The sequence below is a fragment of the Caenorhabditis briggsae genome (genome assembly GCF_000004555.2).
Source record: "Caenorhabditis briggsae complete genome, chrX, whole genome shotgun sequence".
Lineage (NCBI taxonomy): Eukaryota > Metazoa > Nematoda > Chromadorea > Rhabditida > Rhabditidae > Caenorhabditis > Caenorhabditis briggsae.
Genome location: NC_013491.2, coordinates 11,904,816 through 11,929,981, shown reverse-complemented (window position 1 = coordinate 11,929,981; position 25,166 = coordinate 11,904,816). Strand labels below are relative to the sequence as shown.

General features: G+C 39.0%; 6 protein-coding genes across 6 annotated transcripts; 3 read left to right on the top strand and 3 right to left on the bottom strand.

Moving 5' to 3' along the window:
• Positions 1–4,621: 4,621 nt before the first annotated feature.
• On the bottom strand, positions 4,622–5,653 carry CBG27763 (the record flags this gene model as incomplete). Its single annotated transcript, XM_045239843.1, has 4 exons — positions 4,622–4,727; positions 5,055–5,149; positions 5,195–5,431; positions 5,477–5,653. The coding sequence occupies 4 exons, from the start codon at positions 5,651–5,653 to the stop codon at positions 4,622–4,624; spliced, it is 615 nt and encodes a 204-aa protein (XP_045098387.1).
• A 1,680-nt stretch (positions 5,654–7,333) lies between these two features.
• CBG05069 lies at positions 7,334–10,371 on the bottom strand (the record flags this gene model as incomplete). The annotated part of the gene is made up of 15 exons (XM_045239842.1): positions 7,334–7,523; positions 7,570–7,706; positions 7,753–7,888; positions 7,939–8,039; positions 8,087–8,225; positions 8,270–8,436; positions 8,481–8,618; positions 8,663–8,753; positions 9,272–9,367; positions 9,418–9,503; positions 9,587–9,694; positions 9,749–9,847; positions 9,900–9,992; positions 10,034–10,125; positions 10,257–10,371. 15 exons carry the CDS (start codon positions 10,369–10,371, stop codon positions 7,334–7,336), a joined length of 1,788 nt encoding a protein of 595 aa, XP_045092834.1.
• Positions 10,372–10,777: 406 nt separating this feature from the next.
• On the bottom strand, positions 10,778–15,110 carry Cbr-pept-1 (the record flags this gene model as incomplete). The annotated part of the gene is made up of 14 exons (XM_002644841.1): positions 10,778–11,113; positions 11,165–11,678; positions 11,728–11,861; positions 11,906–12,037; positions 12,202–12,336; positions 12,389–12,470; positions 12,516–12,912; positions 12,958–13,044; positions 13,093–13,170; positions 13,217–13,407; positions 13,625–13,714; positions 13,767–13,908; positions 14,185–14,340; positions 15,068–15,110. The coding sequence occupies 14 exons, from the start codon at positions 15,108–15,110 to the stop codon at positions 10,778–10,780; spliced, it is 2,517 nt and encodes an 838-aa protein (XP_002644887.1).
• Positions 15,111–16,908: 1,798 nt separating this feature from the next.
• Cbr-nas-33 lies at positions 16,909–19,928 on the top strand (the record flags this gene model as incomplete). Its single annotated transcript, XM_045239841.1, has 16 exons — positions 16,909–17,002; positions 17,178–17,241; positions 17,436–17,625; positions 17,670–17,876; positions 17,923–18,043; positions 18,088–18,202; positions 18,478–18,598; positions 18,646–18,772; positions 18,816–18,935; positions 18,980–19,068; positions 19,115–19,192; positions 19,239–19,383; positions 19,424–19,495; positions 19,558–19,657; positions 19,705–19,793; positions 19,840–19,928. The coding sequence occupies 16 exons, from the start codon at positions 16,909–16,911 to the stop codon at positions 19,926–19,928; spliced, it is 1,821 nt and encodes a 606-aa protein (XP_045092833.1).
• A 1,132-nt stretch (positions 19,929–21,060) lies between these two features.
• On the top strand, positions 21,061–21,987 carry Cbr-grl-6 (the record flags this gene model as incomplete). The annotated part of the gene is made up of 5 exons (XM_002644839.1): positions 21,061–21,090; positions 21,136–21,293; positions 21,365–21,599; positions 21,642–21,764; positions 21,808–21,987. The coding sequence occupies 5 exons, from the start codon at positions 21,061–21,063 to the stop codon at positions 21,985–21,987; spliced, it is 726 nt and encodes a 241-aa protein (XP_002644885.1).
• A 744-nt stretch (positions 21,988–22,731) lies between these two features.
• Positions 22,732–25,012, top strand: Cbr-fah-1 (the record flags this gene model as incomplete). Its single annotated transcript, XM_002644838.1, has 6 exons — positions 22,732–22,815; positions 22,865–23,091; positions 23,446–23,690; positions 23,737–23,892; positions 24,078–24,331; positions 24,722–25,012. The coding sequence occupies 6 exons, from the start codon at positions 22,732–22,734 to the stop codon at positions 25,010–25,012; spliced, it is 1,257 nt and encodes a 418-aa protein (XP_002644884.1).
• Positions 25,013–25,166: the final 154 nt, after the last annotated feature.

Here is a 25,166-nt window from a genome sequence, read left to right as displayed (position 1 = left end):
AAATGAGAGGATAAAAGTCATGGGCTAGGGAAATTTTGAAAAAAAAGAACAATTTCAGAAATGATTTGTCTTTGCTCGTTTTGATCCGCCGCTCGTCCTAGTTGTTCCTCTCTGAAATTCGATAGCAGTTAAAACACAACAAACTCTACAAAACAGTATAACCTTCTGAAATAGGATTCTCTTCAATGTTTGCTGGAAGAGGTGGATTGACTAGAACAAAAAGGGAATTTGGGCTGTGCGAAAATGCTCCCCCATCGACCAAACGTCGAGGGAATCCCATACGGGTGCTGAATATTCGAAAAATATTCTGGCAGTTGTTGAGTCCTGGAGGGGCCAGCATAAGACGAAGATTATCTAGCTTGATGCCGGGTGTATTTCGAGGGAGCCTCATACGGTTGTTGAATATTTGAAAAATATTCGGGCGGCCATATGAGTTGCCTCCTGATAGGGGCAACATGGGTGGAGGAATCTCCACGTTGGCGTTGGGCGGATTCACGATTCCTGAATTGTCGACGTCCGGATTCGGAGTATTAGGGGTATTGGAATCTGGAAAACTCAGTTATCGAGCTTTCAAATAATATCAAAATACATACTAATTGTTGGAGAGAGTGATGATGAGCCAGCTGGGTTCACAACCAAGTTGTCGTCTACCGGAATCGGCGTGCAAACTCTGGTAGAACAATTGGTATCTGGAGAAATAAGTTATTAAGTGTTAAAATGGTTTTGAAATGCATACAAAAAGAAATAGGCAACGGAGAGGATGAAGACGAGTCAGCTGGGTACACGATTCCCAAATTGTCGACATCTGGATGGAACTCTGAAATAGTCCGAATTTGAAGAAAATACGTTTACGTTGCGAAATTTTTAAATTCGGAGTTGCGGAATTTCAGAAATATGCCCATCTTTTGGATTTCAAAATTACAAAATTACTCCAAACTTTTCGAAATCGGAATTCTAAATTTTTCTGAATATTCAAAACTTTGCACCTTTGGAATTCTCGGAAATTCAGAAACTCGAAATCGGTAGATTTTGGAATTTAGTATTTTAAAACTTGAAAAAAAAACGTTTCATTTAAAAAAGAAGCTGATTCTATTCAGAAATTTCTTGCTCGAATAATATTCCGGCCCAAATTTCATTCCGAAAAATCCTCCACTCCGGATTTTTGGGAATTTCGATTTCGCCGGTTTTTATAACAAGAATCAAATTTTAATCAATGTATTTAAGAGGTTTTCTTCTTTTCGTTGAAATAAAAAAATAAAACTATTTACCTTCCGACGGGAGAGGAGATGAATTGAAGCCACGATGGAACATTGGATTGTCTCCGTTGTCACCAGAACTCCCTGTAGATTGTTCCCTAGCAAATGGGAAAGTTTTGAAGCGAGCTCTGTAAACATGTCTAAATGTCTGAAGTTTATACTCGGGTAACAATTTTAATGAGTTGATTTGGTTTTAATAAAATCGTCTAGATAACATTCCATTTTTATTGCAGATGTTAATACCCTCGATCTGGTTTTAGGGCTCCAGCACGTTTTGTAGCGAAATGTTTCGCTGCTGAGCCGTCTCGCAGCATGGACGTTTCGCAGCCCGACGTCTCTGAAGCCGCTATTTGTTAGAACAACTTCACGTTTAAACAATATTTTTCCGGCACTTTTTTGTGTTATTTTTCATTCCTAACAGTGGATGAGAGCATTAGACACATTTTAGAAAAATAACTGAAAAATATTAGGTTGGTAAGAAAGTTTCTTTCTTTTTGGCACCGTTGTTTTTGAGTTCCGATTTCTGGTTATTAAAGTGGTGTTTCGTATTAGATTTTTTTTGTCGGAGTGCTATGTTCAGTGTCTATTAGGTTGCAGATATTTATTTTTGATCTCACTTCGTATTGGAGAAATGACGATTCTTTCGGTCCTTGCACATTCGCAACATGATTATATTTTTATTTTGATTTGGTCTTTAAACACCTGGTATTCGCAAGGACATTTTCGGTCATTGCCTACAATTTGTGTTTAGTTCAAAATATTCCGCGCCCAGGGGAGTTCAGTTTGAAAGATAGCAACGGCCTAGTGAGTCGGATTTTCATCAATTGCTGAAAACAGGGGAGGTGGATCCATTTCAAACCATTTGTAAAATGTCACAGGCATTGTCCTCTAGTCAATCAAGTTTTGTGAACGGATTGAAGTTTCTTGGCAAAGTCAAAATCTTGGTGGATTTGTACCCCGTGTTTTTCCGAACTACAATATGTTTCGCCATGTAGACATGGGTTTGTTTCATCTATCATTTCTTCGCACGTTCGATGATCTAACTACCGTATATGAGAAGTGTGTAAGTTACTCTGACAATGTGCGGAAGGGTCAGTCGATTAACAAAGAAGGGCTAGCTCGATGAGAAAAATCCGAAGTTCATTTCCAGGGCGACAATGAGAGATCACCAGTGACTAGAGGGATCAGCCAAAAATTCATGTCGCTAGGCTGAACTATTCTTTTGCAACCGCTGTGTTCTCCAGGCCTTGCCCTTTCAGACAAATAATTGTTTGGGGCTCTTGAACGTCATATAGATAGAAAAAACTTCAATCGAAAAAATGACACAAAAAAGGAGTTGGCTCGCTTTTTCAATCTCAGCCCTCTTCGTTCTAGGCCAACGGAATCAAGAAATTACCAAAGCATTGCCAGACAACTATCGATGCTCATGGACGTTACTTTCATTGATATAGCCCTATCCGCTTTAAGGAAAATCGGGTTAAAAATTTTGCCAAAAAAGGAAGAAACTTTCTTACCAACCTAATAACTCATTCATGTGATTATGTGTCTTTATGATAGTTATTAGATAAGTTGGGCTCCAAATGTGATTAACATTATTAAGAATGCGCAAAAACCTCAAGAAAAATACCAGAAAATCTATTTTTACCTGAAATTGTTTGACTTTGAACAATAGCGGCTGCGAAACGTCCCAGCTTCAGATCCCGTGACGCACTGTCATTAACAAGTCTTGTTCATGAAAGCACTATCAGAAACATCACAAATAAATCAATAAAATACAATTTGGAGGTTTGCATCAGGTGTTGAATAAAATCGATTTGATTTTTAGTTACCCTACAACCTGCCAAAATGACTTGTTAGGAGAGCAAGCGGAGGGGAAACAAGGTAGAAGAGGTGAGTGGAACGAACGCAACTGTATGTCCAAGTGCTGTCGCCGTCAATTTCCACAGCACACTAGGGGCAGCAGGAGAAGTGAGGGAACATGGGACACAAAATAATTTCCTGGAGAATGAAGAGGGTGAAAGAGAAGAGATAGGAAGGTTGGGGAGCCAGTGGCAGGAAAGACTATCCACTAGAGAACCATGGGAAATAAAAGGACTGAAAATTCCAGTATAAAAAATACACGAATGTATTTTTCAGTGGATTTTCGCGATTTTTAACATTTTCAAAATACTTAAAAAAATATTTGAGGGTGTGAAATAGACCTAGATTAAAAACTGTGCTTCATAATTTTTGAATATTCCTAGTCTTCCAGTTAATTTTTGATTTCTGAAACACACATTTTGGGGAATCAAGATTTGAATTGCAAACGTGCAGAAAATGACATTTAGAAATCGGTGAAAAGCTGACAAACTAGGAAATGAACTGGCCTAAAAACCAAGTGGAAAATATGTTTTGGTATACCTTATTAAGCGGTACTGTAAATCTGGTTCAAAAATATAATATTCGAAAACTGAGTTTGGAACATATTTCAAAAGTTCATAAGCAATGAGCGATTTTAATGAGCTGAATCTGTTTTGAAAAGAAGTGAGGTCAATCTAACATTAAAGTGTGATACCCTACGTTAAGGTCGAGTTGTGGTTGAGGTTGCAATGCAACGTGCGTAGGCCCCTAACAAGTGAGGTCGCGCAATTTTCGAAAAAGAAGATGGGCGTCAGGTATAGCTGAAGAGATGTTATTCGGGCAGAATATATTCAGGCAGAGTTTCTCACGACTACCTCTAAAGATACAGAAAAGAAAATTGATACTGGCAATCCGGTGAATAGTCAGACCACATTCTCACGATATATGAATCCTTCGTAGACAACCAGTTTCTCGCAACTCAAATGCCCCTTGCTCGCTCTCAAATTGTATGTCTTTCGATTAATTTCGACGAGGCTCAGGTTTTTCCTGATAGATGCAAGATTAAAATGGATATGTAGACCTGAGATATCTTCCTTATATATAAAACGCTGGACGTGTCTGTCGGTCCTAGTGTCCGGCTGTCCGGTTTTGGGTTTCAAATAAGAGTTAGGCCACCGCCAAAACTGAACCCACGGCCCTTTTGACAACGGCTGCACCCAGTTGCGCCATGAAAGCCACACCAGGAGAGAGAAGGGAGGGCGTACATGTTCTATCCTTTGAGAAAGAGAAAGCGAAAAGTGAGGGGTGGAGCGACAAACCAGTAAAAAATATTGAATTGCGCCGAAGGCGCAGCAGCCAGCAAACTGGTGTATGCATATAAAAACAATTTGGAACTTTAATTTATTGCCTCTGCGTTTTTCCAATTAGAAGAAAAATATATGAGCAGAGTAGAAAAAATAAAATGAAAAGTAAAAAAAAATAAGAGAGAGAGAAACGTTCCGTCGATAATATGTTTTGTTTCGAAATCAGAATTTCATTTTCATTTTGACGTCGTAGTGGATCACGTGATCCATCATCAGTTTGTTCCAGAGAATGATCTCCTTGATGCACTTTTCTTCTTCCGCTCTGTTTCTGAAAGTTTGGTTGATACAGTTTCTGAAATAGAGTTATTTTCACTCTTGGAGACTAAGAAATCGGGATTCCTCAAAAAAAATGCTGACATTTTGTTCGTTTGTTTTTGGCTATTTCGTGGTGGCCTAACTTATTCAAATAGCGTTTTCTTGCCCACTATCGTAAAATTGCCTAGAATTGATCTGATATTCCCCTGGTGTGTTTCCTAGGTCATTTTGAAGTGATGACCTAGAAAATTCAAAATGCAAATGTGAAAATTTCGGTCATAAATATTACTTGTGGTCTAATCACCCATCCTATTTTTTGCAATTCCTATTTGTATCTTACCTGAGCGCTGGATCCTCATTGCTTTTGCAGCCAACATTGAAAAATTTGCAGAGTGGGACGCGGCAGAGAAAACGGAGCTTAGCAGAAGCTCGCATCTGAAAAAAGAAAAAAACTATTTTTTCTAGTATTCGAACTACTACCATATCGATAATGGGGAGAGACGAAGGAACTCCAAGTTGCATGAAAACCAACGAGTAGAAAGTGAAGCAATCGCTCATTTCCTCCAGCAAAGTGGTCGCCGGTTTCATTTTGCTGATATCAAAAGGTTCGAGCCAGTTGGCGACGCAAGGGTGTCCGCGGAGCGCGTTAAATGGGAACGCCGATTGAACATGGAGTTGTGTTGGCATCGGCAGATCTTTCCATCCCAAGTCTGGCGCCTAAAAATAACTTATTGGAAGCACACTGAGAAATCGATTGATTACAATATTTCCGATGATGTTCTCTGCTGTTGGGTTTTGCGCATATTTGGCATAGGAAATACAAAATGTGAAATGATCAAGTGGGTTCAGAGGAATAGTCGGTGGTTGAGCGTTAACGAAAAACTGAGTCCACACGTGAAATCCGGGAATCTCGATGAAATTGACTTCAGTGTTTCTCATGATTCTCTAAAATAGTTACTGTTTTCAGTTCTGTTACTTCCTCTTAGAAAACATACCCAGTCTTTGGTATTGAAAATGCCTGGTTGGAATGGGGGCAATTGATTCTGGATCATTTGGTGGACCATAACTGGGAGATCACGAAGAGAAGGAAATGGAGGGATATCAGTATTTTTGGAGCCCATGTCGAAGCGTATAAAGTATGCCCAAGAAGCTTTGAAAAACGGAAATCAGAATTCTGATTTCGCCTCAATGATGTAGAGCGAGAGTGAGAAGAAAAAACGAATGAGAGGCTGCCTGGATTCAAATGAGTCATGGACGGTTCTCGAAAATTCGGAAAAAAAAAACAAAAAACCAATGGTCAGTTACGAAATGGTCATATTGATTCGATTAAACAATAACAACAATGGAAAAAAATAAAAACGTCTAAAAAAATCCAAACCGTATGGTTACCGTAGGTCGATATATAAGAAAAAAACTATTTGAAAGCTTATCTGATTGACAAACCTGAAGTTTTTTCCTATTTTTCAGATGGATTACGTTTAGATGTTAGCTGCACCTATTGTTTAAATAACTACCAGGCAACTTGGATAGAATGTCAAAATCTCTAAGGGATCAACTCCAACTTCAATAGCTCAGCCACGGGTAGAAAAATTGTGATTGTATAATTAGGAGGGAATGAAACTCGTAGCCTATCATACTTTTTGCTTTTTGTTTCATCCGAAGAAACTGTTCATAACACACTAAGGAAAAGAGGAAAAGAAAAGGAATGGAACGGAATGAATGAAAATTTTCGATGGAGTGATATCAGAGATGCAACGGAGAGAAAAAAGGATGAAATGAGTCAGCAAAAAGAAAGACTATTCAATTGGGGAAAGAAAACATTATGCAGATGTCTAGAGCCTTCAAAAACTATCGATCGCAAATCCACAGTTCAATAACGAAATATTTACAGGAACACAAAAATTGGGGAAAAATACAGTTTGAAAGCTAATCTGATTAACCAAATTGATAGCATGTTCGCATTGTCAGACAAGTCAGCTGCATTTATTGTTTCATAAACCAAATCCAACTTGGTTGGAGATTTTAAATCACTGATTGGCTAATTCTTAAAGGTGGTGGGACATGAAAAAATAATGTTCTCGAAATTCCGTTCAAAGATGAATTTCCGTTCCTCGAGGAGTTGAACTTGTGAGGGCGATGATTGAGGGTGCGGCGCCGCTACCGACTGAGCCACGCGGGCAAAGAGAAAGCGCACGCCCGATTGCATACATAAAGGCGAGGACGACAGCTGTACGCAGAGTGACATTTAGCGTTGTACACCGTGACGGTAGAATGCATACTCTAGCTACAAAAAAAACTACGAAAAATCTCCTGTCCCCCCACCTTTAAAACGTCTATTCCTTCCTTCGAAATTTAAGTTTTTATTCCATTATTTCATTACTTTTTTTGATTCTACTCTGCTCATTTTTGGGAAATGAGGGGCTTTGAAGGATTTCGGATATGAGAATAGACAAGGAAAATCGAAACTTTTAATGAATCATGTTTTCATGTAAGCATATGTAGTTCCCGTTGTTCAATATTATGACATTCAAAACGAGACTTCAGGATCAAATGCAATCGTTCATTCATTTACAAAAAGGCACCTATTACTCGTGAATGATCAATTAATTACGAATTTAATTATGCTTTCCGAATGGCTGCATAAGTTCTCAAAAAATGAAAATTATGCCGTTGATTGTGCTTCTTTGCCCCTCCGATTCCAAAAATTTGATTGCATTCTATCAAGTTTGGATTCTCAGCAAACTTCCAGTTCTGCTCACAAGCAGAGAAGTACGGCCATTTCAGTTGAGTCACAGATGGCACAACGGTCCTAAAATAATATATTTTTTGGTAACTTTGAGAGTTGTCGAGCTCACCATCCAGATTCCCTGACACATGTATATTTTTCATTAACATTGTTATTTCTGCGTATGAAAAGTGTATGGGTGTATTCCAATCTTAGGGATGGACTGTGAATTTTCGTGTTGTTGAAGGTGACATATGTGGAAACCGCCTGGAATACATTTTTTGTTGTTGGGAAACGTTTCTTTTTTCTGTACCAGCATCGTGTTGTTTATCGGAGTCCTCATCTCCCATACACCCGCTTCTCTTCTTGCTAGCCCGATTCCAAGTCCTCCATCCTCCCATAGCGGTTTGCATTCGGTCACAGCTTTTGGATCTTTAGGAGCATTTTGTCTTAAATATATTTTTTGATTAGCAAGGTTTGGGAGGAAAACAAACTCTACCTATTCAGCCGTTTTCTCAGCTGCAAGGAAGTTTCGAATGGAGACGCCGGTAGAATACTAGTGTAAATCATGTGCGATTCAGGGGAAATTGTGACACAGATCTGAACTCAAATCGAGGTTAGTTTTGAATTTGAACTTTGAAACAAACTCGGTCAATTTCTGGAGGCATTGAATTTGAGCCCAGTCCGTGTACGGAAGAAAGCAGAGTCACATTCATTCCAATAAGCATTGCAGAGATCACAAGAGACAAGTAAAATATGGAATAGTGAAATGTGATTGAAAAATATCTGAAATCAAATCATCCAACTCGATACCTTTTTTAAATTCTTACCTAATAAAAGATCTACAAAATTTGTGTCTATGATAAAAACTATTATGACGGCATGTGTAATGATAGACGCAAGGTATCCAACACAGCGCCGTCCAAACAAGATAAGTTATGAATGTGAGTATACACCAGAACAAATGTCCAAAAAAGTATCTGCATGAGCTCTGACACTGAAAAAACATGGATATCCCATGTGAATGGAAAACACACTCACATCAAAGTTAGCTCGGAAATCTCCGGCTCTTCTCATGAAGTCCTTCATTACTGGTTTTGGTTTTTCTACAGGTGAAGGGATGCTTCTAGGCTTCCCATTTGAAATGGGGCTAGTTGCATCTGATGAGTCGACAAGTCTCTGAAGTAGTTCATTATGGTGAGTGATCAACAAAAAAAGCTCACATCATGATGAGGTCCGATAGTTTGAATTCTTGCCCATCTGATTGGCCAAGTTTCATCGTATTCTCCAAGTCTTCCTCCATTTGATTTACTGCTGCAAAAAAACTTTCTTTGAATTACAGGTCATTAAGATGTGCGAAAACATATTTCTCACTCCATTTTCGGTCATTTGGACTATATCCAGGATTCTGGAGCTTGGCTGTCAAGTTTCCAACCACTATGAACATCTCGGAGGGTGTAGAGATTGAAAATGTTACATTCACAGAATTTGTTGAACGTTCCAAATTATTAAACTATTTGTCGACTTCTAAAAGACACTAAAAGACGCATTTTTTACGTTGTCCGTTCAAAAACAGGCTATGACGGGGTGCCTTTCAGAAATCAGACAATAGCTGGAAAAATAGTATTTTTCGAAAGTATCTGTGAATACAAAGTTTCTAATCTAAAACTGTTTCACACCATCCGTAATTTTCAAAATGATCCGAAACTTGGGTACCAAGTTCCAGATTCCTGAATATGGTCCAAATGGCCCAAAATGAACTGAAAAATGTTTTCTGTATCTTATTGACCTGTACTGTATATTATGAGTTTCATCTTTTTCGAGTAATGTACCTTGTGTCTGTTGCTTGTCGAAAATGTTTTTTTGCTGGAGTATTAACTGCTACACCGGATACTTTCTTGACCGGCTTCTTGGAGCATACCATTCGCCTATAATAAATTACATTCGATTTCTCCTATACTCCAAATCATATTCTCACTTGTACGAGAAATATAAAACGGTAATTCGCCATATCAGTGACACGGTACACGAGCTTGCTGATAGAACGAGCGGCCACGAGAGTATCTGCAACATTTTCAATTATTTCCCTACTCCGCAAATATTTTTTCTCCACTATTTCCCCCTTGTTTCAAAAAGTTAACAATCACTTTAGGGTTCGGACATCTGCATGCTGCGATAAAAAAGTAGTTGAAAATTGTGATCGGTGCATCGTGTAGTGCCATGATAAGAAACGACATTCGGAAGTTGTTGAATGCCTAAAAGTTGAATTTTTCACAAATTTGCTGACAAAATGATCGAAAGTTCAACACCTGTGTCCATTCGATAAATGCTTCAAACAAGAGTGCACATCCGCTTCGATAAGGAGTGATGTCAAGTCGATGAGCAAAAGCATTCTCAATACAAAGTACCTAAAAATACAATTCCGTCATTTTTTTTTCTTTCTTCTCCAAAACCGCCCACCAGCAACAACCAAGTACACATTGACCCACATACTGCAGTGACCACCAACGAGATAACCAACCAAGTATTCAATGGAAATGAAGTCACGTAGCCCTGAAAAACGATTCGTTCCATGTCCCCACTCATTTTCATACCTTCACAACGAAACTGATGTGAAGCCAAGAGCAAATAGAGTTGGTGACGTAGACGACGAACGAAACGGCATATAGGGTGTGCAAAGTTTTTCCTGAAAGCAAGATCATAAAAAAAGATGATAAAACATCGTTTTTATTGGCTTCTTAGGAAAAAGTTATATATTTTAATTTTAAGCAAGGTAAAACTACAATTACTATTAACTAGAAAATTTCGAATGCATACCTTTCAACAATGGCGTACTAGACGACGCCATTGCAAACCCGGAGGTATACAATGTGTTAAGTAGAGCCAGAACATTTCCAGATTTTAGTGAAGGTGAAGTCAATTCGTCCGTCATCTTTGTAGTCGTCAGAATATCAGAATAGAAGCGGATAATGAGAGCTCACCCCACACCAACGAGCTGTTGTCCTCCTCCTTCTCTCTACATACACACAAAGCTTTAGACCGGATATACTCATCCGGCCGTCGCATGTCAACTTTCAAATTTGGCCTCTATTTTGAGTTCAGACGCTTTTTCCAGTAGAATACAAAATGTTTTTCCATGGTTCAACAAAGTGAAAAAATCAAGAAGCGAGCTGTGTCGATTTTGTTTGGGTGAAAGGGTTCAAGTGGACATAAACAAAGTTTTTTGGAAGATTTTATTTTTGGTTTCAGAAAGTCACAAAAAAGCAACAGTAGTAGTGTTTTCGGAGAATAACAAAAAATTGAAAAAATAGGTTTTATAATACATGAGAAATATATATCTAGAAATGAACATCTAAACAATCCGCTTCATCTGAAGAAAATGCTTTGTTATCGATTGAATATCTCGGATTGACGTCGTCCTCACTATCCTCTTCATCATCAGCACCAATCTCATCATCATCTTCATCAGTAGTGTAATAGTTATATGTGTAGTAGAATATGGAAAGAAGTGCAAAGACAGCAATAACAAGGAACATAGCAGCTGCATAGACGAAGAATTCTACAGCCATGTTGTCGAATAAGTTGAGAATTGTGATGATGACAATAATGGTATCTCCAGCGGCAGTGGTCAAAAGCCAGAGAGCTTGCACAAGAGCCTTCATAGATGGAGCGGACTGAAAATGTTTTGATTTATAGAAAATAAAGGAAATATCCTGATCTGTTACCTGAGAATAAGCGAACTCGTATCCAGTAATCGAGAAGAGAATTTCAGCAGCCGTGATAACGACAATTTGTGGAATCTGCCAGAGGATGGACACTTTGTTGTTTTGCACAATTTGAAGTTCAGTGACATATGGATTATCATATTGTCCTGACAGCGCATAGATGAAAACTCCTCCTTGCTCATAACGAGTGAGATTGTAGCTGGTACCCTTGACCTCGGTGGCTGTCTTGTTATAGGTTTGTCGATCAACGTCCTTTGGAGTGTTGAGCAAGTAGAAAAGTTCCCATTTTCCTGGCTTTACAGATTTCTGTTTATAGGTGACTACTGGTCTGGCTCGTCCCGTAACAGTAGTATATCCCTCTCTGTCGCTGGTATGACTGTTGTAATCGGTTTCCCAGAAATAGAAGTCAGCTGGATGTCTTGGGTTACATGGGTTTGCTGCATCGTAATCGCTGGCGTCTGTACGGCACATAGCGAAGCTTCCGTTATATCCATTGTCTATGTTTGCAACAATTCTGAAAAAAAATCGTATTTGAAACATATCAAATACTCAGGAATCTGTACCCCATCGAGAATTCTCCAGTTCCATCGGTAGGTTTATCAGTGTTAGCTGTATTCTGGTAATATCCAAACGATCCGACTCCAACGTAGATGACTTTTTTGCTCTTGGCAGTAACAGAGGCTTTTTTTTGCAATTTCTATAATATTTGCTCTGGTGTTTTTTTCTCAGTATTCCTCTTACTGTGTCATCTCCGCAGTTTTTGTAAGCGATTGTGAAAGAAACAGTCCAGTCGGATGCGCTCTTGGAGCTTGGTGACTTAGATTGGAAGAGTTTAAACACTCCAGACGTGTCGGTTTTGTCTTCATGAAGAGCCTGCAACGAGTATGTTGGAAATACTGATAAAGCTAAATATTTGTGGTTATTGTAGTTATAAATTATTAGATAACCGCCGTAAACCAATAAATTTGGTTTGTGATCTTTATCAATTCTTGAAATGGCATGATAAATTGTAGAGTAAAGAACCGGATTTTACTTACCATACTGTGGTTAATGGTTCTCATACTACCGCTGGAATCTGTGACCATCATTTGGCAATTTGGATAGGTGTTGTCAAATTGGTTCCAGAAACTAATGGAGCATTCACCTTTTCCTGGGAGGTTTGGAAGAGTGGTCTGAATTTTGAGAAGTTTTGGAAAAAACTTTTCTCATTGTCAAAAATCTTACGTTAACTTGGAGTTGAACGAATCCGGTAATCAAGAAAGCTAGAGAAGCAAGAAGTCCACCAGTGACCATTTTTCTCAGTGGGCTGAAAACCGAGAAATACCACACAATTCCCAAGATTGAAACTCACGTAAGTGTGACACATTTAGAGGCAACTGGATAGATAATTACTTGGAAAAGAGGAATAAAGGCAAGAATGAGGACGGCGTTCAAAGTCTGCATCTGATCGGGAAGGAGAAGAAGGGTATCGGAAAGACGACAATCCATTTGAATAGCTTGAATAAGCCAGACAGATCCCTGCTGATCGTAAAGTGCCCAGAACATTGGCACTGGCAAGAACATGACAAGAACACGAAGAAGAGAGCGGACGTCATCGATGAACTTTTTCTTTTGGCACAACTTCTTGTTTCTCTTTTCAGCGCGAAGTTCAAGACATTTGGGGTCAAGTTCACAGTCATGGGTGGTGAGGTAGTGGAGAAGCCAGTGCTCTTTTGGAGTTGATCCTGTTTTCATCTTGTTTCCGACGGCTCCCTAAAAAATGAGATGTTATCGAGAGCAATCAAATTGATAACATACAATCATAAGGCGAGAGACTTCTCCGAAAACGTTATCCTTTGGCGGATTCTTTTTGTACCAGAATGAACCTCCCATGAAGACCACTGAAATGTTTATTCAATTTTTTGAGAAGCATCTTAATCTCTACTAACGTGTAGCGACGATCATAAGAATAGCAGGAATACCGAAAGCCATTGGGTAGCAAGAATCTTGACCGAGGCATGGTTGAGCTGAAAAAATTGTAACCTTTATGATTCAAATTGTTTTGCTCCTTACATCTGAAGATTGGGGAGATGAAAGTGGAGATCATAGATCCGGCATTAATGGAGAAGTAGAACATGGAGAAGAAGAGTGAAAGCATTCTTTCTTGTCCCAACTCAAATTGATCTCCTCCGAATGCAGACACACATGGCTTGATACCTCCGGTACCGAATGCAATGATCAGTAATCCAGCTAAGTCCATCCATCTGAAAGAACAGTTCCAAATAAATTCCCCTTTTTCTTTTATTATGTTAACATTTTAATATTTCATGCGCACTATCGGCCAAAAGTTGCCATATCGAAAGACTTTGTCTTATCAGTGCTCTCGTTTTCGTTTTCCATTGGAATTCGTAAGCAAAAACGAAAAACAGGTTTGATGATAAGTTTTTGCTCCGCAAAATGATTGGAACAAGCATCACTTACGGGTGAACCGAAGACTGATAATTTTTGATAGAAGCGAGTGCAAGAACGACTTGTCCAATAGCATAAAGAATTGAAACAGAGAAGATTGTCCTGAAAATACACTATTACTGTCTCTATTTAGATGTTTTTTTCTTTAACAAACCAGAATTTTCCAATGTAGCCGTCAGCAACAATTGATCCGAGAAGTGGTGTGGTATAGCAAAGCACAGTAAATCCGTTGAAGAAAATTGTCGATTGAGAGTCGCTGAATTTGAGCACATTGAGCAGGTAGAACGTCAATACAGCTGAAAAAGAACTGTCACGTGGTGAATGATCTCTTGCTCTTCAAACGTCATAATCCTAACCGGATTATGACATTTTTTCCAGGGTGAGAGGGAAAGTATGCTCATTTTGATTAAGAACTTTCGATTTCCCTACACACTTATGATGTATGGAAAGCACTTTGCAAGTACTATGTCCTTAGTTGGCAAGTTGATCGCGCCTTTTCTTATCTATAACTTTTTTGTAGTACCGGACTAAGATCAAAAACTTGTCAGGCGGTCGCTGGAAATAAAACTCACTTCTCATTCCATAATAAGAGAATCGTTCACAGAATTCGTTGGAGACAATACAAAGTGTAGTCTTGGGCCAGTGTCTGATCATATCCGGCCATGTTGTGTAGATTTTCTTTTCCGGTAGTGGTACAGTTTCCAGTTCATGTCCATATGATTTTTTCCCTGAAAAATTGTAGTTTTCACACATTGTCTTTGCTCTTGGTCAAGAATCACAAGCGTTTTGTTGTCATCGTTTTTTTTTAGATTATAAAACTTTCACGGGGTTAAAAGATTAACGATAAGCTAAGAAAAACTTTGTAATTGTCATTATCAATGGTCTAAAAATAAGGGGAGGTAGTTTTTCATACCATCATGTTTAAGTTCCTATTTTTTCTGATAAATTGTTAAAGGTTAGAGAAAAACACTTTAGATAAAAACAGTAAAGTTCCGGTAAGAGAGCTGGAAGAAATTTCAAAAATTCTAATAACAAAGCAGTAAATTTATTTGAGAATAAAAAAGCAAAGAATGGAATATAGTCTACCAACACAGTAAAGGACATTTTTTTAGCTACACTCAATTCGGACTTCTTGATAAATATTCCAAAAAGATAATACGCCAAAAACCTGTATTAGGAGGTGCAACCCTTCCACTATAGGTACTCTCTAATACAGGGCCGGTTCTTCTAATACAGTGATTCAGCAAAAAGGTATTTAACTAGAGTGGGACTACAAGTAGAGGGCCCTTCAATTAGAGGGAGCACTTTTGTTTTTTTTCAAAGGGGGACTGCAATTAGAAAAGCCGTTCAATTTTATAAGCTTTTCCAAACAAGAAGATTTAAAACATTTAGGTTTAATATAAATATTGTTAATTAATATTGTGAACTTTTTCCGAAACCATTAAAGTCACTAACCTTTCGAGCTAACGCTCTCCGAGCGACTCTCCGAGTAGGCCATCGCGGCGATACTGACGAGGAATGAGCCGGTGCTTAATAAATTGTTGGAGACAAGGGAAGAAGGAGGAGTAGAATAAGAAGAAGAAGAAGAAGAAGGAGGAGGTGGGGAATAGGTGCGTTGGCTCTCCGATGACTGTCCTTACCGTTTCGCTCTGCGTCTCGAATGGTTATCTTAACTTTTCAAACTGCTCGGTTCTCAATAGTACTTCTCCCACCTTCTTAAATATTTCACCCATAAATTTTATCAATTCCACCTTTTTCCTCCCCCCTCCTCGATCTTGTAAGCTCTTTCCGTACATTACACACTGCTCTACTAATCGGATAGCGCAGAAGGCAGGCATGCAAACGAGAGTACGTGTACTTGAAAGAGACAAAGTTTCGTGCGGGTTGTCTGCAATTCATTGTTATCTGCCTGTAAATGAAGTACTGGGGTGAGAGAGGCGAAAGATGAAAATGGGGAAAGTGAAGAGAAAGAAAACGAAAGCATGACATAAAAAGCACAAAGTTGAAAAGGGTGTAAAAAACGATGATATGGGCCGACTGCGAATATCATGTAACCATGATTTATGATGAAAAGTGATCAGCCAAAAAGTAATGAGAACGCTAAACCGATGGTATGGGAGAATGGAAATGAAAAATAGAATGTATTAGAGGCAATACTACAAACTACTTGATTTTCAGGTTGGTGAGAAAACCGAGCAAAAAATGATTATCGAAATTTACAGCAAATCAGTCTGCTAGAATTCCCCTCCAACCGTCAAATTCAAGCCCATATATCTCATTTCATATGGAAGATAAGCGGTCCACTAGAAAAAATGATCATTATAAAATCAGAGACATTTTTAATCAACCAGCTTTTGATAGCTTTCACAGAAATCGAGTGAAGTTGACTCGAATACAGAAATTAAATGGTAAGATTGATTATCTTTTCATGGTAAATGGATCAGAAACCATTGATTATATTATAATGCCCACATGTTTTGTGTCAATGCTTATTTTTGTAAATTTATCCATTAATTTTCTCGATCCCATTATATTAGTCATTCCTGGCTCCAAATGATCACAGTACACATTTTTCATTTTCATGCTCTCAAGTCCGATATCGAATGTTTTAGGTTTCCGGAATAAAATAATAATTTATGGGATGATTGAAACCGCGCCACCGTTGATTTCCACTGATCATAGTTCACGTTTATATCAATTATTGGATAAAAATTCTCGACTATCGTCACTTTCTCTGACGGGTTGTGTGATTTAAAAACTGATTTTTTGAACGTTGATTCTAAATCCAAATTCAGTTCATCAGAATTCGGCGACTAACTAATGATTCATTTGAGTTGAACTTCTGTCTTATATTTTTGTGAACGGTTTTATGATAATTTGCAAATATTAATTTAATTTATGAAATGAACAATTTGTGTTTTCTCAACAAACCTGAAGCACTAGCATTCACCAATTTTATCATAACGGTCAGTTATTTCATCTTTGCATTCTTCGTTTCTTTCAAATGCTACCAATCATTTTACCATTTCTGTCAGAAGACACTTTTTGAGGTCATTCTTATTTCTTTCCTTTTTCTGTCAAAGTTTGCCCAATTGAACTTCTACGACCTTTATTTTTGATTGGGCGAATGCGTCGAGAAGATGCAAACCACAACTATTTTTTTTATGCGACACGTACCAAATGCAGGTCGTTATTTTTGGAGTGTTACTGAACTAGTTCAGGCTGAAAATTCTTCCTAATTTTTCTCCGATTTTACTTTAGTGTGGTAAATTACTCTTTTTGGACGCTATGACCCAATGCCAGAAAAAATGTTATTTGTAAGCATACTGATATCACATGTTTCTGCTTGCCTGACGCAACCTGATTTTTTTGACCGTCCACCTCCACCAGGTAGGAATTTACAGCAGGAATTACTTACGAAGATAAAGTAAGCAGTCATATGTTACATAACTGTTGGAATGTGAAATTTTTGCCAGTTTAACGGATTTTATTTCTGAAATTAATATGTTGAGAGAGGAAGTAGTTATCACTTGAAATGAGTCAAAGAATGTTTTCCGGTTTGCAGATTGGTTTTTTCCAGGACCCCCACCACCGCCCAGACCATGGGGACCGCCGCCACCGTGGCACCGGTAAGTTTCCTTATCTTGTAAAAACAAAGAGAAGAATGATAGTGAGGAAACGTATAACGTGATTCATTGGCGCAACTTTTTAATGCTCAAAAAAAAGTCTGGAGATGGAAGCAATAAACCAGTATATTCTTGAAGACCCAGATAAAAAAACCATAGAATTCTTTATTCTTATATAATGCGTGTTTTCTTGTCAGGCGAGGCCCTCCTCCATTTGGACCACCACCACCGTGGGGAAGGCCACCGCCACCATGGAGACGTCCGCCTTGGCATAGACGACCTTTATGGGATTTCCCTTTGCCTCCGCCTCCTCCATCGCCAAATCCACCACCACCGGAGCCACAGCAAGATCAGCCACAAGTGATGTTCAGTCAAGACATCGATAAAGTTGGTATCAAAATTAGCTGATTCCGTTAGTTATCAATTTTCAGGTAGTCAACAGTGTAAACCAGAACACAGCGGCGTTTGAGCGACCCGGCGAAAGTTATGACAAAGTTATTCAAATTATGAGTTCTTACTTTAACCGGAAATCAGGATCACAATATGACATGAATGCAGTTATTCCATCTACTGGTATCGCTACTAACGAAATGGCAGCTAATGGGAAAATTGCAGCGATTATGTTTGAAAGTGATATGGTATTCTGATGATCGTTGGTTTAAGTTATGAAGTTTTTGTCTTTAGGCACTGACTGTAGCACAAATGAACAAAGTTGCAAAAAATGGTTTTCGCGTTAAACGAAAAATGAATCTCAACGGGACAACTTGGTCCAGGAATATTCCATACCGCTTCCTAGGCACTGATGGTATGTTGGACATTCAGCCAATATTTTTTAACGTTTTTTTTCAGCAAACTGGCAAACTCAAATCACAAATGCTCTAAGATATTATGAGCGTAACAGTTGTATACGGTTTTTGTTAAATGGTGCAGGCTCTGATTATCTTGTTTTCAATCAAGGAGAAGGGTGTGTTTTGGGCTTATTTAAGTTTTAAACCGGTAACAAATTCAGTTGCTATTCGAGTGTTGGCCAGCTAGGAGGTGCTCAAGAAATTTCGATTGGCTATGGTTGTGAAACGGTAAAATTTTTTTTTCGAATTTAGCACAGAGATTTTTAGCTTGGAATAATTACACATGAGGTCGGACATGCTTTGGGCTTTTGGCATGAACAAGCTAGGCCGGAAAGGGATTCATATGTCCGGTAAAGGAAAACTTCTGGAAAAATTCAATCATTCGGTTTAGAATCAATAGGCAAAACGCTATAAATGGATTGGAAGGCCAGTTCGACAGACGTTCTTGGTCAGAAGTGAATGAATACAGTTTACCTTACGACTATGGGTCCGTTATGCATTATGGACCGAAAGTAAGTTTCCTTTCTCTCTTTAGCAAATTCACATTCTTTATATTCAGTCATTCTCAAGATCTTCCACACTGAATACAGTGGAACCAACTGATGCTGCATTCATTAGCACTATTGGTAACCGGATAGAGCCCTCATTTCTTGATCTCAAATTATTAAACACTGCGTTTTGTTCAAGTAATATTCAAATTTTTTTCCATACGAGCTAACCCCATTTCAGATATCTGCACAAATAAAATCAACTGCCAGCACGGCGGATACCCAGACCCCAACAATTGCGGGCAATGTAAATGTCCCTCTGGATTGGAGGGAATTTATTGTGAACGATTACAAACTTCCAGTGGGTGATTTATATCAAAAAAAGATTAACTGTTTGGTTTTCAGACTGTGGAGTTGAACTACCCAGAGCTAATTACACGTGGAGAAATATTTCATATTCCGGATCGTCAGATTGTTATTGGAGAATTGTTGCTGTAAGTTTTTTCTTTTTCATTGCTAACTGAACGTGCAATTTTCCAGGCTAATGGAGGAAATGTGCGTTTTGAAATCACATACGTCATGTACAGATGCTCTCCGGTCTGTGAAGAATTTGTTGAGGTATATTATATCCTTATGAGCACATTTTTTCATTTTCAATTTTCAGATCAAAGCAGAATACACACACGAAGCAACTGGGTACCGACAGTGTTGTAGAGCAGTACTTGGGGAAAGAATAAGCAAGGGAAATAGTGTTTTGATTATTTCGAAGGCAACTCAGAATTCTCAATTTGTGTTGAGATACAGAGCAGGTATGGAATATCAAATGAACAACAAAATAATTTTTTTTAGATGGAAATGCTCCAGCGCCAAGGCCGGCTCCAGCGCCTAGACCTGCTCCGATGAGAGTACCACCACCAAGAAGTGGGTATTTTTAAATAAATAAAAACATTTTGAATTTAAACATTTCTAATTTCTAATTGCAGGTTTCTCACTCCAGTGGTCTGGCTGGACGGGTTGCTCTGAAAACTGTGGGTCCTGTGGAACACAGTTCCGCACTCGGTGCACAAGTGCAACGGACTGCTCGTAAGTGGGAAGTTGATAAATAGCAGATCAGACTTTGATTTTCTCAGAAGACCCGTTCGTCAGACTAGAGTGTGTAACACCCAACCATGTGCTCAAGGAGCGACACGAGGCAAACGCAGTGTTCTGGAAGAGCAAAGTTAGTTTCGAAGACATTGAGCTATGCTTTATTCCAAATTTTCCAGTTGCGCCACGTGTCAAACGTTACGGAGAATGGTGCTGCGCTCGATTCGTTCTGTCTCGAGGAGTTTGTGTTCCAGTTCGCAATGGGTAGCGAGAGAAGTTATCTCAAAAACAAGAAGAAGACGTTTTCCGTGAAAACGATGATTAATGTAAATTGGGGAAAGAATGTCATACTAGTTATTTTAAATGAAGTTTGAATCATAACATGTGCGACCTTCAGGATAATGTCTAAGGATGTGCAAATAAAGCGAAGACTATAGTTTTTTCTTTGGTTGAGAATTTCGAAAGTGTATTACTCATAAGTAAATGATGCAATGTGAAGAACACCTAAGCCAGATCAAAGAAGCTATCAAGAAATATGAATTCTGCTTGCTTGAAAATGTGAATGAATGAGAATGCAAATCGAAGTGAAAAAACTCTGGTTTTGAAAATATCAGCCAAAAATTAACAGAATTTAAGCTTTACAGGTCTCAAAAATGAATTAACATTAAGGTTTCCTTCAGCAGAAGACCAGATTTTCAGAAAGAATGGAGGATGTTTCAGCCATGTATAAATAAAGATTGACCTGTATGTTGACTGCTTATTACTATCATTTGCAGAAAATATGAGAAATTACTCAAATTCCACGGTTAGTCGGAATTAATATTACAGCTTTGTGTATTATTTACGTTACCCTTATTTACAGATCGATAGTTATGTTTAGGAAAGTTGTAATTTCATATACCGCTCTAAGAGAACTCAACCCTTTAAGAGCACTTTGAGCTCAATTATTACGGTTCCTACAAAAGATATCAAAAAGTTGCAAGCTGATAAATTGTTTATCATAATGTCAGAAGTGTTTTGTCAGTTGAAACATTTTTTTTTTACCTTATATAGGAATTGAGATAATTGAACTTAAACTTGACAGTGTGAGGCCCCTTGTGTTACAGGTTTTACGGCAATAATTTTATATATATACATATAATTTAAAACAGATTCAATTCGGCTAACCTTCAACTCTATGACCGCGAAGACATTTTTCTTTCCAAATTCCCTAACTACTTCAAACACTGGGAACGCATTTTTAGCGATATCCGCAAGACTTTAAAGGTCACACAACCTTCTTGAAACTCTCAAACCAAAAAACTGGTTACACGTATGAAGCAGTATAAATATCCATGTGGGTGGTCGGATGCCATACCAGCTTTCCGTATTTTCCCTTCTCATCCTACTATTTGCAAAGTATGAGTACTTCCTCACTTGCCATTTTCTTGGTGAGACTTTCAGATGGAATAGATTAAACGAATCATGTTTTTCAGTTTGCGTTGAGTTGTGTCTATGCACAATATCCATTTGGTAGGGGAGGTTGTGGAGGATGTCCCACACCATTGTGTCAACCTAGAATGCCATGCGCCGCTCCGATGCCCATGCCCATGCCAATGCCAGTTTGTCCACCACCTCCACCATGTCCAGCTCAGTGAGTATTGGCTTCTGAACTTGTTTTTATTGGCTTCTGAACTTGTTTTAATGTTTCCTGAAACCGTTTAGATTCTGCCCACCTCCACCAATTTGCCCACCACCTCCACCGGCACCAATGCCATGCCCACCACCACCTCCACCGATGCCCCGACCAAGTTGCCCATGTATGCAACAACGGCCATTCTACCCATCCTACGTTCCACAGTACTACCCACAACCAATGTACCAACAACCGATGCCAATGCCAATGGGTGGCGGATGCAGCGGAGGTGCTGTTGTTCCAGCAGTCAGAATTCCCGCTCAGGTTTTCTAGTCGGGATTCACTTTTTAGAAGTACTGTTTACAGAACGATTGCTGCTGTGGATGTTCCTCACCATGCAAGTACAAGAGTGTGAGACGCGCTGCGTTTGCTGCCAAGACGGTGGATCCATCTTGCAATAGTTCAGAACTAAAAAACATCATTCTTGACGTAAGTGAATCCATAAAAACAACTATACATAGGCAGTTTTTAGAACATTATCGAAGATGCTAGTGAATCGAAACGAACCATCCAGAAGATTGCTGAAGAACAGTTGGGACACGAGGTTAATGTGATTTGTGGAACCGGAGAATTCAGCTACATTGCTCATACTGATACATTCTGTCAGGCGTTTAAGGAAAATGTGACATGTTATGCTTTCAAGCCACTATAATAATATTTTCGTTATGATTTGTCTGTAATTTTGTGATATTTTTCCGAATTGAAATGATAAAAAACTGTGAATCTTTTCTCAATACAGAGCGATAACGAAACAAAATATGAAAAGATAGCTGATTTTTGAAAATTCAAATTCAGGGTTTTTTTTCACGACAACGACTAGTAAACGAACCTATTTGTTCATTTTCTTTTGGGTAAGAAGCACCCTTCATTTTTTTTTCCTGCAAAACCATATTTACACTACGTAACACAACTATTACCACTGCAAACAAACACATTTGGCGGTCAAACATTTCTAAAACAAATCACGTGACTGTTTCGCAATTCGACAATTTGCATTTTTCATGATAACTCCACTTTCTCTATCTATATTTTTCTCTGTTCTATATCTTGTTTATCTTTGCTTGCTCCATCCCTATCTATCAGATCCTTGAGATGATACCGTATCAATCTTTGACGTCATTATCATCATCCAATTTCTCTTTGAAAGATCTCTGAGACACTATAAAAGCAGTTTCGTCGTGTGTGCAGTTACTTGTACTGTTTTTTTTAGGGTCGTTGTCGTCGTCTCGACCTTGGCCTGTGCGCACACGTCTCCTTTTCTGTCTTCCCCCTCTCCAATCCACACAGTCTCTCCGATTTCAACGCCGCACCGGTTCGGTGGCATGGCAGACTGTTGTGTCCGCATTATTTTCTAACCTAAATACTCACAAACACAAATTGGTTATTTTGCAGAATCATGAAGTCCTTCATCGATGTTGCTCCAACCTCGGATTTCCCGATTCAGAACTTGCCGTATGGAATTTTCTCAACACAACCAGATGTAAGTATGGGAACATTTTATGAATAATTTGTTATTTCTATTTATCCAGGGTCCACGCCACATCGGAGTTGCCATTGGAGACCAGATCCTCAACTTGGCTGAAATTGCCGATCTCTTTGACGGACCAGAATTGAAAGCACACCAAGATGTCTTCAAGAAGTGCACTTTGAATGCCTTCATGGCTCTTCCACGCCCAGCTTGGCTCGAAGCTCGTGCAAAAATTCAGCAGCTTCTTTGCGAGAACTGTACAGTTCTGAGAGATAATGCCGATTTGAGGTAAGCAAAGTATCAAAACTGGAAAGATAAAATGGTGGATTTTTTAACCACGGTCCTCCTTACGGTCTAAATAGAAACCGAACACAGGTAGTATTGAATCCGTAACAGCTCAGCTTCAAAAAATGACAACGAATAAGTCCGTATTCAATCCGTAAATGAACTTCATGCTCAACCCCTCTGTGAGAAATTGAAAAACTGACCAATAGCCAAATCGAGATTTTAAAAAAGATCCATGATGAAAAGTGAAAGTTAAAAATCTAGCTAATCAGATTAGTCAGGCTACTTGTATAGTTTCAGAAACTCCTACTGCTTACAGAAATTCCCAAATCATCCCAAAACCTGGATTTTTTTCAGAAAACGTGCCTTCGTCGCTCAATCCGCTGCCACCATGCACCTCCCAGCCCAAATCGGAGACTACACCGACTTCTACTCATCCATTTACCACGCTACCAACGTCGGAATCATGTTCCGTGGAAAGGAAAACGCCTTGATGCCAAACTGGAAATGGCTCCCAGTCGGATACCACGGCAGAGCATCCTCTGTGGTTGTATCTGGAACTGACTTGAAGAGACCAGTCGGACAGACAAAGGCTCCAGATGGTGAGGTGTTATCAAGAATTCGAGAAAAATAAAAGAAATTTTTCAGCCGAGGTTCCATCATTCGGACCATCAAAGCTGATGGATTTCGAGCTCGAGATGGCGTTCTTTGTTGGAGGACCAGAAAACACTCTCGGAACCCGTGTTCCTATTGAGAAGGCTGAAGATCGCATCTTTGGAGTGGTTTTGATGAATGATTGGAGTGGTGAGTGACTTTCAAATTTTATGAAAAAAACAGATGATACGCAAAACCAGGTTTTTTTCCGGAATCCTATATACAGCCTATAACGAACATTGCACTACTACTTGCAAAATTCGAAGAAGAAGTAGCTCTAATAACAACAAATACATAATTCGGGTGACCCGCGACCTCAAAGCAACATTTTCCAGCTCGTGACATCCAAGCCTGGGAGTATGTACCACTTGGTCCATTCCTCGCCAAATCCTTCTCCACTACCATCTCTCCTTGGATTGTCTCCATTGAAGCTCTGCGTCCATACTTTGTTGAGAACCCAGCACAAGACCCAACTCCACCTGAGTACCTTCGCCACAGCGATCCATTCACCCTCGATATCAACTTGGCTGTCACAATCCGTCCAGAAGGAGACACTGAGGATCACGTCGTCTGCAAAACTAACTTCAAAGTGAGGGCATTGAGAATCTTAGAAATAAAAGACAGTTATACGCTTGAGATTTGGAAAATGGGGTTTTTGAGCTAGTTTTGTTGTTGCGAAAATTGGTTTTTTTTTTCACAGCAAATTGAAAAATGGTATTTTTGGAGTAAGACGATACAAATGAACAGAATGGTATTAAAATTCGAGCTGAAAATTGTTTTCTTTTGAAAATATGCATCTCGCAATTTTGAGAAAATACTAAAATCTTGAGAATTCTCGCATCTGATAACCGTTCAACGCTTTTAATTCAAACGATTGGATAGCTAAAAACCAGCAGAAAAAAAAACTAGTGGGCACAAACACGAAATTCGCTAAAACACTGAAATTTGTAGAACATCGATCTAAATTTTTATTTTTCAGCACTTATACTGGACTCTCAAGCAACAACTAGCTCACCATACCGTCAATGGTTGCAACCTCCGTGCTGGAGACCTGTTGGGATCCGGAACAGTCTCTGGACCAGAAGAAGGAGCCTACGGATCTATGCTCGAACTCTCATGGCGTGGAGCCAAAGAAGTCCCAGTCGGAAGTGAGGTGCGCAAATTCTTGAAGGACGGTGACGAAGTCAATCTCTCCGGTGTGTGCGACAAGAATGGCGTTAGAATTGGTTTCGGAGAATGCCGCGGAAGAATTCGCCCAGCCGATATCTAATAAGTAATCACTACAACGGTCACAATTGCTCTTTTCGTCTAGTTTGTTGTCTATCTCTTCCTTATTAGTTGTATCTCGTCGAATAAAGTTTTTGAGCACACGAAAAGTGATGAAAATGGAAGTGTGCAGTGCCAAAAAAGATAGGGCGTATGTT